The following is a 13,005-nucleotide window of genomic DNA, read 5'->3' as shown; positions in this document are numbered from 1 at the left end:
TAAGGACGTGTGGTAATCACCAGTAATTTTTTCTTCCTGTAAGAAGCATTAATTTATTAAATTTACTAGTTTGTTTTGTTGAGTAGAGTCTTTGTGACAGTATAATTATAATTACCTTTCATCAAAAAGACATAGAAAAAACTTTTAAATTCCTGTTTCATTTAGAAACTATAAAACAAATTTCTCTATCACATGGAGGAGGCACAGGATTCTCAGCCTCTGTTCAAACCTGCACTACCTCCAACCTTCTTGGTCTAATAACATACTGAACGGAGATCCTTCGGTGAAGTGTTTCATCCAGCCGAAACTAGGTGAACTCATCGAGACACCGGCCACAAGTCGAAAGCAATGTCTTTATGTTCTTGTTTCTCCCACCACTGTAATGGGAAGGGTGGGGAATTCTTCCAGTGGGAAAAGTGACTTTTCTTCATGATAACTCTTTTTCATGGAAAAGGCCAGCTTCTGGACATTCTGCAGTTTTCCAAATGGATTAATCAGTATTTCAGCTGTGCCCTTGAGACTCTCACCTCCTGCAAGGGCCAGGCTGTGGAGGGCAGGCAGGGACCAGAAGCCTTGCTGCGGAGAGTCAAACCACAGCACCCTGCGGCCACAAGGTGAAACTGTAGCTTAGTCACCTGTTGAGGCTTAATGCGTGGAAGACTTCTGACTGTGACAGCGAGAAATGGGGGCATTTCCCACAGATTTCTCAGTTTCTCAAAACGAAACAGCAGTTGCCGTTATAACAAGCAAGAAGCTGAAAAGTGCTAGGTGAGAGAAGTAGAACTATTTCTGTCTTAGGAATTTCTGTGTTTCAAAAACTTGTATTTCAAACCAACTTTTCTTCATACTTCCCGCCCCTCCCCCCCTTTTTGACAGTATTGCTGAAGTCTGCCAGAGGCAGGAAGCAGATTATTTTAGCCTTGGTTGTATGTGTTTTCCAAACTCAGTTTGCATCCCTGAAGAGTTTCAGAGGATATTTACCCTCATAACTCCAATTTACTTTTAACAGCAAATATGGGTTCTCTGCACCTCCAAAAACCAGATATTAAAGCCATTCCTATATGCAGAATGCAGGTACATAAACAGAGTGGAAGAACTTCACGAAGCCTGCATGCCCAGTCTCCTGCTGGGAGTAGTGGTGTTCGTGGAAACAGATTTGACTCAAGACAGTCCCTGTGAAAGGTCTACAAGGAAGCAAACTTGCCAAACAGTAGTCTGGCAGCATGCACCACTGCTAGAAGGCACTTGTAGCAACCGCAGTGATGCACACAAAGCAAGAGAGTCCCTGCACAACAAAACACCCTTTTGTACAGTGTTTTCCATCCTATGTCACCTTGCTTCCGCCCACTCTTCCTCCTTCATTCAGACATGTAAGTGCTGATTTTCTCATACAGTTCCTGAGTTTTCCCCTTGCTGCACCCAACAGCCTCAGTCTCCCTCCCTTGGCTTTCCCCCTGTCGTTCATCCTGGTCTGTGACCTGGAGGCTGCAAACTGCTCCCATCCTCACCACTACCAGCTGCTCGTTTCCCAAGCTTCAGCTCTCCTGAACACTCGTCTCCTCATCCCTACACAACTACTGACCCCTCTCGCTTTTTGTTTTCCCTCGCAACCCCCCTTTCCTGTGTCTTTCTCATGAAACTTCCTTTCTCTTCCCTCCCCTGTGAAACCTGCCATAACTAGATCCTTCCTGAGTCTGTCTCTTTTCCCTTGTGGCTTTGAGCCAGACCACTCCTTCCACTCCCACTTGTTTCTAATGAAAAGACCACTGGGAGCCGAGAGATGTGTCAACCTTTGCTCCACCCCAGAGCAGCCAGGAACACTCATTATTAAGGTCATTTTTTACTCTGGCCTGAATTGCTCTGAATTGCCAGATTTTTATTTATGGATATAGCCAAATTATGGGTTTTCCATTAGTCTTGTTCTTCGGAAGGACTGAACCATTTTGGCTTGAATTTTCAAAAGAATAAATTCTGTCAGTTGGCATGGAAGTCTTCACTCCTACTGTAAATAAAAGGAAAGCATCACACTGCATTACAGGCACTGATACTAGTGCTACAGACACATATATAAACTGAACTCCCAAACCAGACAAGAATTTCTTAGGAAAACCAGAGAGGGAACATTTTTGGAGAAGTACAACCTCTTCTTTGACTTTCAGGCCAGGAAGCCACTATAAAGAACTATATTAGAAGTATTTGAAAGCACACTGCTTAAGAATAAAAAAGGTGTTGTAAAAAATATTATCCTAATGGGAGGATTTTGGATCTCAGTCACTTGCTGGAACAGGCATTGCCATTCAGAAAGCCTTGTGAAACTGAAAGGAAGCTTACCCACCTTCATTTGAAAACCAGCTGGGCAGCAGTCCTCAGGCACTTCGTCAGCCCTTCCTCCTGCTCCAGCTTCCCTTTTCCCCTCTACATCATAGGCAGATTTCCAAGGGCAACTAGCTTCTCTTGTTTCTATCCTGAAGCTCATCCACAAGTCAGGAGAAGTTTATAAAGCCCTGCAGTTAAGATTTATCACCAGAGAATTAATCTGCGTAATTCTGAACACATTACATTATTTTCTGTTTAGGTCATTAATCCAAACCCATCTCTGTTTACTGGTTGCTTTTTCAAATATTTATTCTTTTTTTATTTCTGTGCTCTCCATGGCCTGCTATCTTGAACTGTTGAGATTAATAGCTGCTAACAGTAAAAAAGGGAAGTCACCTTCAGGCATGTTTTTAGCCACATGAATCAATCCATTTTAGCTCTGTGACTTTGTGAGATACATCTCAAATGCTCTCTCTCCCCACCTCCTTCCACAAAACCTCAGGCAAATGTCATCAATACATGTTCAGATTTGGATCTATAAATGTTGCATGAGCCACACTACTTCTCCATTCATGCTGAACACTCCCCAACACTGTTGACTATCTTCTGTTCAACTGGTTTCAACCCATATTCTCAAAGGCAGCCAACACCTACCTAGTGGTGTCACACACTGAAGTGACACCATAGAGGCATTGTTTTAAATCTCTGTAATACCAGACAAGATCAAAATGATTAGACATTGATATTATTGTGATAATCTCAGCACTATCTAGAACTTTTCTGCACAGCCTGACTTCGGCTGATCTCCAAGTAAAGCTGTAAGAGACTTTTACACCATAACCTGCAGGATTCCTTCATCTACACAGATGGCCATAGTACTTCTGCTATAAAAATGATTGCAGTCTGCTTCACAGACATCTGCACCTGCACCTGTCTAGTTTGTCTGCTGCCATCATCTTATCCTCATATTATTCCTTATTCTTGCAGCTCCACCTCCCCTACCATGAACCAGCAGTACATATCTGTCCCCTTGTGGTCATATGCCTGACATAGGCTTGCTTAAATATGAGAAAAAACTCCTTTCCTGTGAGGGTGCCAGAGCAGCGGCACAGGCTGCCCAGGGAGGCTGTGGAGTCTCCTTCCCTGGAGACATTCAAAACCCACCTGGACACGTTCCTGTGCCCCCTGCTCTGGGTGTGCCTGCTCAAGCAGGGGGGTTGGACAAGATGGTCTCCAGAAGTCCCTTCCAACCCCTGCCATTCTGTGTTTCTGTGTGGTTCTGTGATTTCACAGGATCCCTTTAGGTTGACCAAAACCTTTCTGCTCTTTCTTCTCCCCACACAAGAGGATACTTACTGCCCCCACCCCAACAGCTCCAGGAAACCACATAAAAGGGGTATGATGCATCTTCAGGTGTCTGCAGCAGTCTAAAAGGCTCTGCAGTCTTACACAAGAAAATGAATGGTATCCTGGTGTCTGCTGAACTCCACGCAATGCTGCAAAGGTCCGATCGCAGCCTGGCTAGAGGTGAGGTGCATAGCGCAGGAGGACGCTGCCAGGGCTGAGGGACAGAAAATGGCAGCAGAGCAAGAGTGTGGACAGATCTCTCCAGCAGCTCAACACAACCCAGCTGACACTGGGGCTTCCTGAAGTGGATGGACTTTAAACCTCACTGGATGAAAAACAGGACTGGCCACAGAGATTTTGCTGCAGGTAAGTGATCTGTGAAAGATCAAGGTGAGAAGGATATTGCTAATGGCAGGAAGTTTAACAGAGCATGTGGAGGCTAAGACAAAACAAATTACTTCAAAGAAAGGTCTGAGAGTTGCTGCAGTATGTATTTCTGTTTGTCCTTTGGGATGCCTGTTGTGTTAATTGTGAGTCTCTGAGAACCCCTAAAGGCAAGAAGCCAGCCAGAGTGGCTGACCATATTAATTTATACTGCTACTTTATAATTTGTACTGCGTATTTTTACACTGTTACTGAAGTATGAAGGATATACAGAAGAAATGCTTTGAAATGTTTGTCTTGGTGCTTCTTACTTCTTCACTGTGCCAGCCTGAGGCCAAGAGGAGTCTGGTCATCAAGGTAAAGCACAGGTTACAGACTGCAGACACTCCCTGTCAGGACCCGAGGAGGTTCTTCGATCTGCACAGATTTACAACGCCATTTGCAAGGCTCTCCTTAACGCCCTGCCTCTTCCCGCAGAGCTGCTGTGGTCATGGTCTTCCTCACAGTACGAAACCATGACCAGAAGGGGAAAGGGCTGAGTCAGCTCTGCTGGTGTGTTGCTGCCTTCATAGCAACACTGGGGCAGGGCTTCCAGCATCCCACAGCTGCCACCACATATTTGTTTTGTAACCAGAGCTCCTAGCACACGGCCTGATGAGCGGCACGGTACCCCAGCTGGCCAGGGTCACGGCCGAGGGGGGCTTGGCAGCCGATGGGCAGAGCGACAGCACGCACCAGCGTGCGCACACCCAGACAGGCCGCCCAGACCCAGGCAGCCCTTTGCAGCGGGCTCTGCTGCCTGCAGGGCTGCTTGCACAGCATGGACAGAGGTTGGCTACACCGCCTGGCAGGAGCGATTGCTCCCAGCAGGCAGCGTCCTGAGTTTGGAAGGGGAAACTAAGCTTATTCTTTTAGGATGAATTCAGGCCTCTTCATTAGAGCTTCTGTCGCTACTAAGGTGTGGTAATAGGAGTATTTTGTAGATCAAGGTTCTTTTTTTCAGATTAAATTGCATTCTGTGGCCTTTTTAAAAATAAAATAAGAGTAAATTGAATGTTTGGTTTATAACCAAGTACACATCTTCTCCACCCAACACACCAACATTCCATTTCCCCCAAAAAAAGCCCAGATCATCACGTTATAAAAACGCCTGTGTACATACTGATATCCAGGGGCCTAATCCTATTCAGCTGCCAGCTTGGTGAGACCTCCTGCCCTCTCATCCCATTCCCAGCATTACCAAAAGCCATCTGACGGTTCGTTTCTCTACCTGGGACTACTTGGAAGTTAACAGTTTGGACCCCATTTGCTCACACTGCAATCTTCTTTTTCTTGTCTCTCCTACTTACCAAAACTGTAAGTAATTACAGGGAAAAAAGTACAAAGACACATCTCAACTGTTTTATTTATTGCCTTCTGAAAATAAGTGTTCTTCTTCATCTCATGGCTCATTAGCTGACACTAAAACTGCCAGAAATGTCATCTATTTTGTTCAAGCAAATTCTCTTGTTTCATCTTTCTTTTATTTCTGACTCAGTTATTCCTGTGTAGTTACGAGTACAGTCTAATAAACTCACTCTCCTTTTCTTTCAGGAAAAAAAACATTGCCATAGAAGATTCTTACTTGTTTTGACAGAAGAACAAAGCAATCTGAAATCTCACATTTGAAAGGATTAAGTTTGAACATTCCAGTTTCTATTCTGGCAAACTAGAATTTTTTCTATTTTCCACATAGTTAACTAATTTTGTTTTCTGTGCTTCAGAAACATCAAAGATCCCTTTTCTCTAAATTCACAGAGAATTTCACTTCATTTTATTCCATTCCCCCCCTTTTTCTCTTCCATGGTCAAGAGAAATGGTCAACATCTGTAGTCTTCAGAAATATTTCAATTTCATATGAGAAACCCTGGGAGAATACAATAGTCTTTTACTCGAGCAATGTGCCTGATCTCCCAACTGCTTTTTTTTATTTAAAATCTATTATGACTTGGGTCATCCATGTTTCCTCTCCCCTGCACCATCATAATGTGCAAAATAATCCAGTAACTGAACAGCCCTAGGAAAACATGGATGACGTACACATCACCCACAAAATGCAAATGTGAAAAAGCAAGCAAACTGCTTTATGCAGTAGAAATAAACTTTAGAGCAACATCGGTCAAAAAGCAATTTAATGTAATCTGTTTTATGCTTCCTAATTCTAATTCAGCAAAGCATTTAAATGCTTTTGCACTTAATTTCTTTAAAGAATCATGGTTCTACTGTATTAATTCCTGTGTTTTGAAGAAGGTATTATCAATGTATTATCAAGAATGTATTATTGTGAGGGTGCCAGAGCAGCGGCACAGGCTGCCCAGGGAGGCTGTGGAGTCTCCTTCCCTGGAGATATTCAAAACCCACCTGGACGCGCCCCTGTGCCCCCTGCTCTGGGTGTGCCTGCTCAAGCAGGGGGGTTGGACAAGATGATCTCCAGAGGTCCCTTCCAGCCCCTGCCATTCTGTGATTCTGTGAACAATATGCTGTAATTCAGTTGCATATATTTTAAAACACTCATAACACTATAACACATTTTTCTATTTGCATTGTGATTTTATTAGTACAATGTTTATGGCATGTAAATTATTTTACTTCAGTATCTACAATTGCAACATTTTAATTTGTTGAGTTTTGCCTTTTTTTAATGCTGCCAATCTGAAATAATGAAGTTGTTGTCCCTGGAGTTGGTTCAGCTATTATTTGGGGGAAAAAAATCTAGCCCTGTAACTGTACCATTCTGTGACTTCACACATATTGCTTTTTTTTAGTATCTATTCTGTTGATAAATCAAGAATCCTTTACCACAGTAAAAGAGTAATTATGAATAGATAGAAAACTCTTAATCCCATACCTTTTATTAATACAAACAAACCCAGCAAAAGCAATCTACTGAAAGAGAGGTGTCTGCTGACACAGCCTTAATACACTTTCAGGTTTTTATCAGATCTGTCTTGTGTTGAATACATCTCCATTTAAAAAAGAAGAAAACATTTCAAACAAATGTTGAAAACATTAATAAGCCTGTTTTAAGTTTGTTTGGGTTTTGGTTTTTTTTCCAAAAGGAGGCCTAAGTTCAATGCTGTATGAAACAAACCTTAAAAAATATTTCAAGTCAGCTTAAACTTTGTTCAGGGGTTAATTAAATTACATAGGTCAAAAATCACCTGAACTTTGTTCATGTCAAATTACTACTTCACTTTTTTTCTTTTTTTGGTATTTGCTTTGGCTAAATGAACAAAGATGTCAGTACTCCTCCAAAAGTAAAGCAAATATAGGGAATATTAATAGTCAGCTAAGACGTCATATTCCTTGATGAGCATTAACATTAATATTTAAAAAAATATGGATTCACTGTGTGGAAAAAAAAAAGAGGCACAGAAAACCCTTATTCTACTTTCTGTAGGCTTAACACACAAGACAGTAATCAAGCTTTGCTACCAGCCTCATGTGAAAACCTGCCTCCTCTGAAATAATTTGGAGCACTTTGCTGATGGCTTGTGTGGGGCTGGAACTTCACTGCTTGTGCCACAGCTGGTCACGGGGCGGCAGGATACCGGACTGCTGAGCATGGCAGGAGATTTTAACTCTCCTGGCAGACATTAGGAAATCATCTCACAACCATAAAATACGGCCAAATATGCATACTTACTTTATGATTGGCACTCTCAGAGACTATTTCTTAAAGTTAAGAATGTACTATCTGGGCTGAGCGGACCTAATTTCATAATGCAGTTTATTTAACTTGGAAAATATGGAAAAATATGCTGTGTGCAATATTTATTAATGTGGATGAAGAAAACAGGTTTCATTGTTTAGGAATAACTCAAGCAGAAGAGAAGTGCCTATAGAATCAGCAAAACACAAGCTGGAACGACTTGTATCTTCTCATGAAGAATTAGAAAATTATTACATCCTTTTCCACCCTCTAATGTCCCAACCAGCATATCGTGCCTAAAAATATTTACATTTCAGTCTTTTATTTTACTTTGAAATTGTGGTGCTTTCCTAAGTTTAAGTCTATATAATTTAATATTAAATTTTTCCTTTATTCCATTTATTAATCTTTACCTGAAACACAGTGTTACATTACAAAACAAGAAAGAAAGAAAACAGATTTTAATCCAGGTAGCCGCAGGAGCGTAAGAATACATGATTTACATTGCCTCCTCAAATGACTGATTTTGCAAAAGCTTGGGTATTTTTTCGTTTTTTACTAACAAGTTACTGAGGAATTATTCTTTAGAGGCAAGTGAAATAAAAGCAACCTATGATGCTTTGAGTCCCTAGCCAGATACCCAAATCACCACACTTACTTGAAAAAGTCTTGTTTTTCTTAAAACAGTGTGCTCAGCTTTACTGAGTGGGTTATCATTTGTTGAGATACTGTACAAAGTCCACAATGGTCAGGCATAAATAGATAAGTCTTCTTTACTGTTCTACACACCCATATAAAACATATAATGGGAAGAGACAACTAAAACCACAGAATCATGTTTCAGTGTGCTATTAAAAGAGATTTATTGTTCAAATTTCTTTTTAAAAAATCATTAAGTTTAACAACACTCAGAAAAGGTAATAGACAAGCAGCTTTCCAGACACCTCATCATTGCTTTTCTGAAAATAATTCAATAATTCAACTTCAGTAATTCAACTACTTTCTGTAGCAGATAAGAATTTTAAAATAACTTTTTATTAACTCAGAAGGACTGCCAAGGGCAAATAAGTATTTGGCCTATGGATTAATTGCCCAAGGAATACAGCATCTAGAAATAAACTTTCAGGGCATCATGACCAAGGGCAACATGCAATTTTACCAAATATATCTATACCAGGCACGTGATTGGACCCTGTGAAAGAGCCTCTGCTGAAAAAGCATAACTTTTTGTTTTGGCACAAGAGCAGACTAAGGAAAACAACAGAAGAAAAAAATCCCTTGTTCCAAAATTGTGACAGTCCTCTAACATCCAGCTTCAGTCTTGAAGCTGCTGAAGTCCTTATGCGTAAAAATGCAGAGAGGTCCCATTTTGCAAGAGGAACAGCAGCGGGACAACAGCCACTTTATTTCATCCCCGTCATCCAGAGGTGAAGCACAAGGAATGCCACTGACGCTGACTTTCATCAGCAAGTACTTCCCAAAACTGTGAGCCCGCCTCGGGCGGCCCATGCCTTCAACGCCTCTGCAATGAAACTGGAGGGCTATACATTGTTCACATATTGCCTATAATTTTCATAACATATTATGCTGCCCAGGGCTTTTGTTTGCTATTTCTAGGCTGCTGGCCTTATTCTAGCCATTCGGCACAGTCTCCCTACTGGAACACTAAAAATTAGCCCAAGTCGGTATCTGCAGAGTAGGGAACAGAAATAAACATCCTATTTAGACATGCTTCCTATGCATGTCTAGCAGTTGAGGAAGCACAAAAGAAAATTTTACTTTGTTCTGTCTCCTTACAAAACGCATGTTTCAGTGAAGAAGCTGTATGTTTCTTTGTGAGAGCTCCTCTGGTGCCCTTGCCGCATCTTTGAGGCAGACACAGGGGAAGCAGCGGTGTTGATGAGAGTGAATCAACCCTTCAAGACGTGTAATGATTTCATAGTCAGGAAGAGCCAGGCTGGCAATGTTGAGGCCCAGCATCTGCGAGACCACCTCCCGGAAATCTGCCAGCTGCAAGAGCAAACAGAAAGGAATTACTAATAAATTAAATGCCAAGCAAATAAGATGCCTCGAAAAACATCTCTCTATATATATATGCATGCATACAAACACAAGCATTTGTATTAGCAGTACAAAATACAGGAATTTCTGCTGTTACCTAATACAGAGAGCTGAAGAGGATGGAAATGGTCTTTTGGGGAGTACCTCTAACAAGAAAACAAGTAAACAGCTGAGGTGCTAAGGATCTTGAATACAAAACACAGTTTCAAGTGCTCTTTAGTATCCTTCACAGGCTGACTTAGCTGCAAAAACTGAGGAAAAGACAGGAAGAGGAGTTGTACTTGACCTAGGTGACTGCAAACCATACAAACAACTGGAAACTTTGGTGGGGACATCCCACAACATAGGCTAAGGTGCTGGTCCTGACCTCAAGCTCCTGACCACTGCCTGCCACCGCTCCCCTCCACCCTGTGCTGTCTTGTGAAACCACAGCAGAAAGGAGGAAGTTAGAAGGAACATGGAGGTTTGGCACATTCTTTGGTCTGACTTTGACTTGGAATCAGGATGCAGCCAAAATTTAAGATGCAGCCTGGGAAATGCTCATTTTTCTTCCGTGCGCAGCTGCTGAAATTGTATCATAGGAAGGGTATTTGGCAAAGTAATTAAAGAAACCAGCTTTCTCTCTGCGGTTCCAAATGGACAGACACCCACAAGTAATTCCCATCACTAGTGACCTCACCAGCTACTAGATTAAAAACTTAAGATCAGATGAACATGAATGCTGATTTACTCTATTCAGCTCACAGTATGGATCATTATAAGTCAAACTTCAATGCCTCTTCAATGGACAATGCATTACACCACCCAAATGACCACTGGCTAAATACCCTTTATCATCAACACACAATTATAAGAGGAAAATACTCCTATTTGAGGAAATATGCTTGTCTTGCTATCTATTTGAACATCAAAATGCCCATTCCCAAGCATGAAAAAGACTCAAAATGTCACAGAAACATCAAAACCATCAAGAGCCTGGAGTCATGCTCTGGTGTGGCAGCACCCTCACTCCATCAATCATGATGACAGCTAACGGGAAGGAGACAAATGCACTCCTGAAACTGAGACAAACCACTCCTGAAATACATGTCCATCCCCAAGAATCACAGAATCACAGAATCGTAGGGGTTGGAAGGGACCTCTGGAGATCATCTCATCCAACCCCACTGCTTGAGCAGGCACACCCAGAGCAGGGGGCACAGCAACGCATCCAGGCAGGTTTTGAATGTCTCCAGGGAAGGAGACTCCACAGCCTCCCTGGGCAGCCTGTGCCGCTGCTCTGGCACCCTCACAGGAAAGAAGTTTTTTCTCATATTGAGATGGAACTTCCTATGTTCCAACTTGAGCCCATTGCCCCTTGTCCTGTCACTGGACACTATTGAAAAGAGCCTAATCCCATCGTCCTGACACCCACCCTTTAGATATTTATAGGCATTTATGAAATCCCCCCTCAGTCTTCTCTTCTCCAGGCTGAACAAACCCAGGTCTCTCAGCCTTTCCTCATATGGGAGATGCTCCAGTCCCCTGATCATCTTCATAGCTCTCCGCTGCACTTGCTCAAGGAGTTCCCTGTCCTTCTTAAACTGGGGGGCCCAAAACTGGCCACAGCACTCCAGATGTGGCCTCGCTAGGGCAGAGTAGAGGGGGAGGATAACCTCACTCAACCTGCTGGCCACACTCCTTTTAATGCACCTCAGGATACCATTGGCCTTCTTGGCCACAAGGGCACAGTGCTGGCTCATGGTAGCTTGCTGTCCACCAGCACCCCAAGGTCCTTCTCAACAGAGCTGCCTTCCAGTAGGTCTGCCCCCAACCTGTACTGGAGGATGGGGTTGTTCCTCCCCAGGTGCAGGACCTTGCACTTGCTCTTGTTGAATTTCATCAGGTTCCCCTCGGCCTGTCCAGGTCTTGCTGGATGGCAGCACAGCCTTCTAGTGTATCAGCCACTCCTCCCAGCTTGGTATCATCAGCAAAGTTGCTGAGGGTACACTCTGTCCCTTCATCCAGGTCACTGATGAGTATGTTCAACAGGACTGGACCCAGCACAGACCCCTGGGGAACACCACTAGTTACAGGCCTCTATTCAGACTCTGTCCCACTGATCACGACCCTCTGAGTTCTGTTGTTGAGCCAGTTCTCTGCCCACCTCACTGTCCACTCATCCAACCCACAGTTCCTTAGCTTGCCTGAGAGGATGCTATGGGAGACAGTGTCGAATGCCTTACTGAAGTCAAGATAGACAACGCCCACTGCCCTCCCTTCATCGACCCAGCCAGTCACACCATCGTAGAAGGCTATCAGTTTGGTCAAGCATGATCTTCCCTTGGTGAATCCACATTGACTGTTTCTGATAACCTTCTTGTCCTCTACATGCCTGGAGGTGGCCTCCAGGATGAACTGCTCCATCACCTTTCCAGGGATGGAGGTGAGACTGACTGGCGTATAGTTCCCCAGGTCCTCCTTCTTGCCCTTTTTGAAGCCTGGAGTGACATTTGCTGTTCTCCAGTCCTCAGGCACCTCTCCTGTCCTCCAAGACCTTTCAAAGATGATAGAGAGTGGCTCAGCAAGAACATCCGCCAGGTCCCTCAGCACTCACAGGTGCATCCCATCGGGGCCCATGGATTTGTGACGATCCAGTTTGTGTAAGTGATCTCTGACCCTATTCTTCTCAACTGATAGTAAGTCTTCCTTTCTCCAGATTTTTTCTCTCTCCTCTGGGAGCTGAGATGCCTGAGGGCCAGCCTTTGCAGTAAAGACCGAGGCAAAGAAGGCATTCAGTAACTCCACCTTCTCTGCATCCTGCACCACCAGGGCCCCTTCCTTGTTCAGCAGTGGGCCTACTGTATCCCCAGTCTTCCTTTTACTGCTGATGTATTTAAAGAAGCCCTTCTTGTTATCTTTGCCAGATTTAGTTCCAAGTGGGCCTTGGCCTTCCTTGTTGCATCTCTGCATAACCTGAAAACATTCCTCCCAAGTGGCCAGTCCCTTTTTCCACATACTGTGAACCTCCCTCTTCCATTTGGGTTTCTCTAGGAGCCCTTTGGTCATCCATGTGGATCTCCTGGCTCCTCTGCCTGACTTCTTCCTCCTGGGGATGCACCGATCTTGATCTCAGAGAAAGTGGTCCTTGAATACTGTCCAGCTCTCTTGGACCCCCCTGCCTTCCAGAGTCCTAGCCCATGGGATTCCTCCTAGCAGGTCTTTGA

General features: G+C 43.5%; 1 protein-coding gene across 2 annotated transcripts in view; it reads right to left on the bottom strand.

Annotated features, from left to right (window-relative positions):
- Window positions 1–8,589: 8,589 nt before the first annotated feature.
- CCDC170 (coiled-coil domain containing 170) overlaps window positions 8,590–13,005 on the bottom strand; it is a 46,200-nt gene continuing 41,784 nt past the window's right edge. For both annotated transcript variants that reach the window (XM_064447041.1, XM_064447042.1), the window contains exon 11: window positions 8,590–9,748. In XM_064447041.1, coding sequence (XP_064303111.1) covers window positions 9,548–9,748 — 201 coding nt within the window. In that variant the 3' untranslated portion in view covers window positions 8,590–9,547. The remainder of the gene's footprint in view (window positions 9,749–13,005) is intronic.

Source organism: Phalacrocorax carbo, chromosome 3, assembly GCF_963921805.1.
Source record: "Phalacrocorax carbo chromosome 3, bPhaCar2.1, whole genome shotgun sequence".
Classification (NCBI taxonomy): Eukaryota; Metazoa; Chordata; class Aves; order Suliformes; family Phalacrocoracidae; genus Phalacrocorax; species Phalacrocorax carbo.
This window is presented reverse-complemented; position numbering and strand designations above follow the sequence as displayed.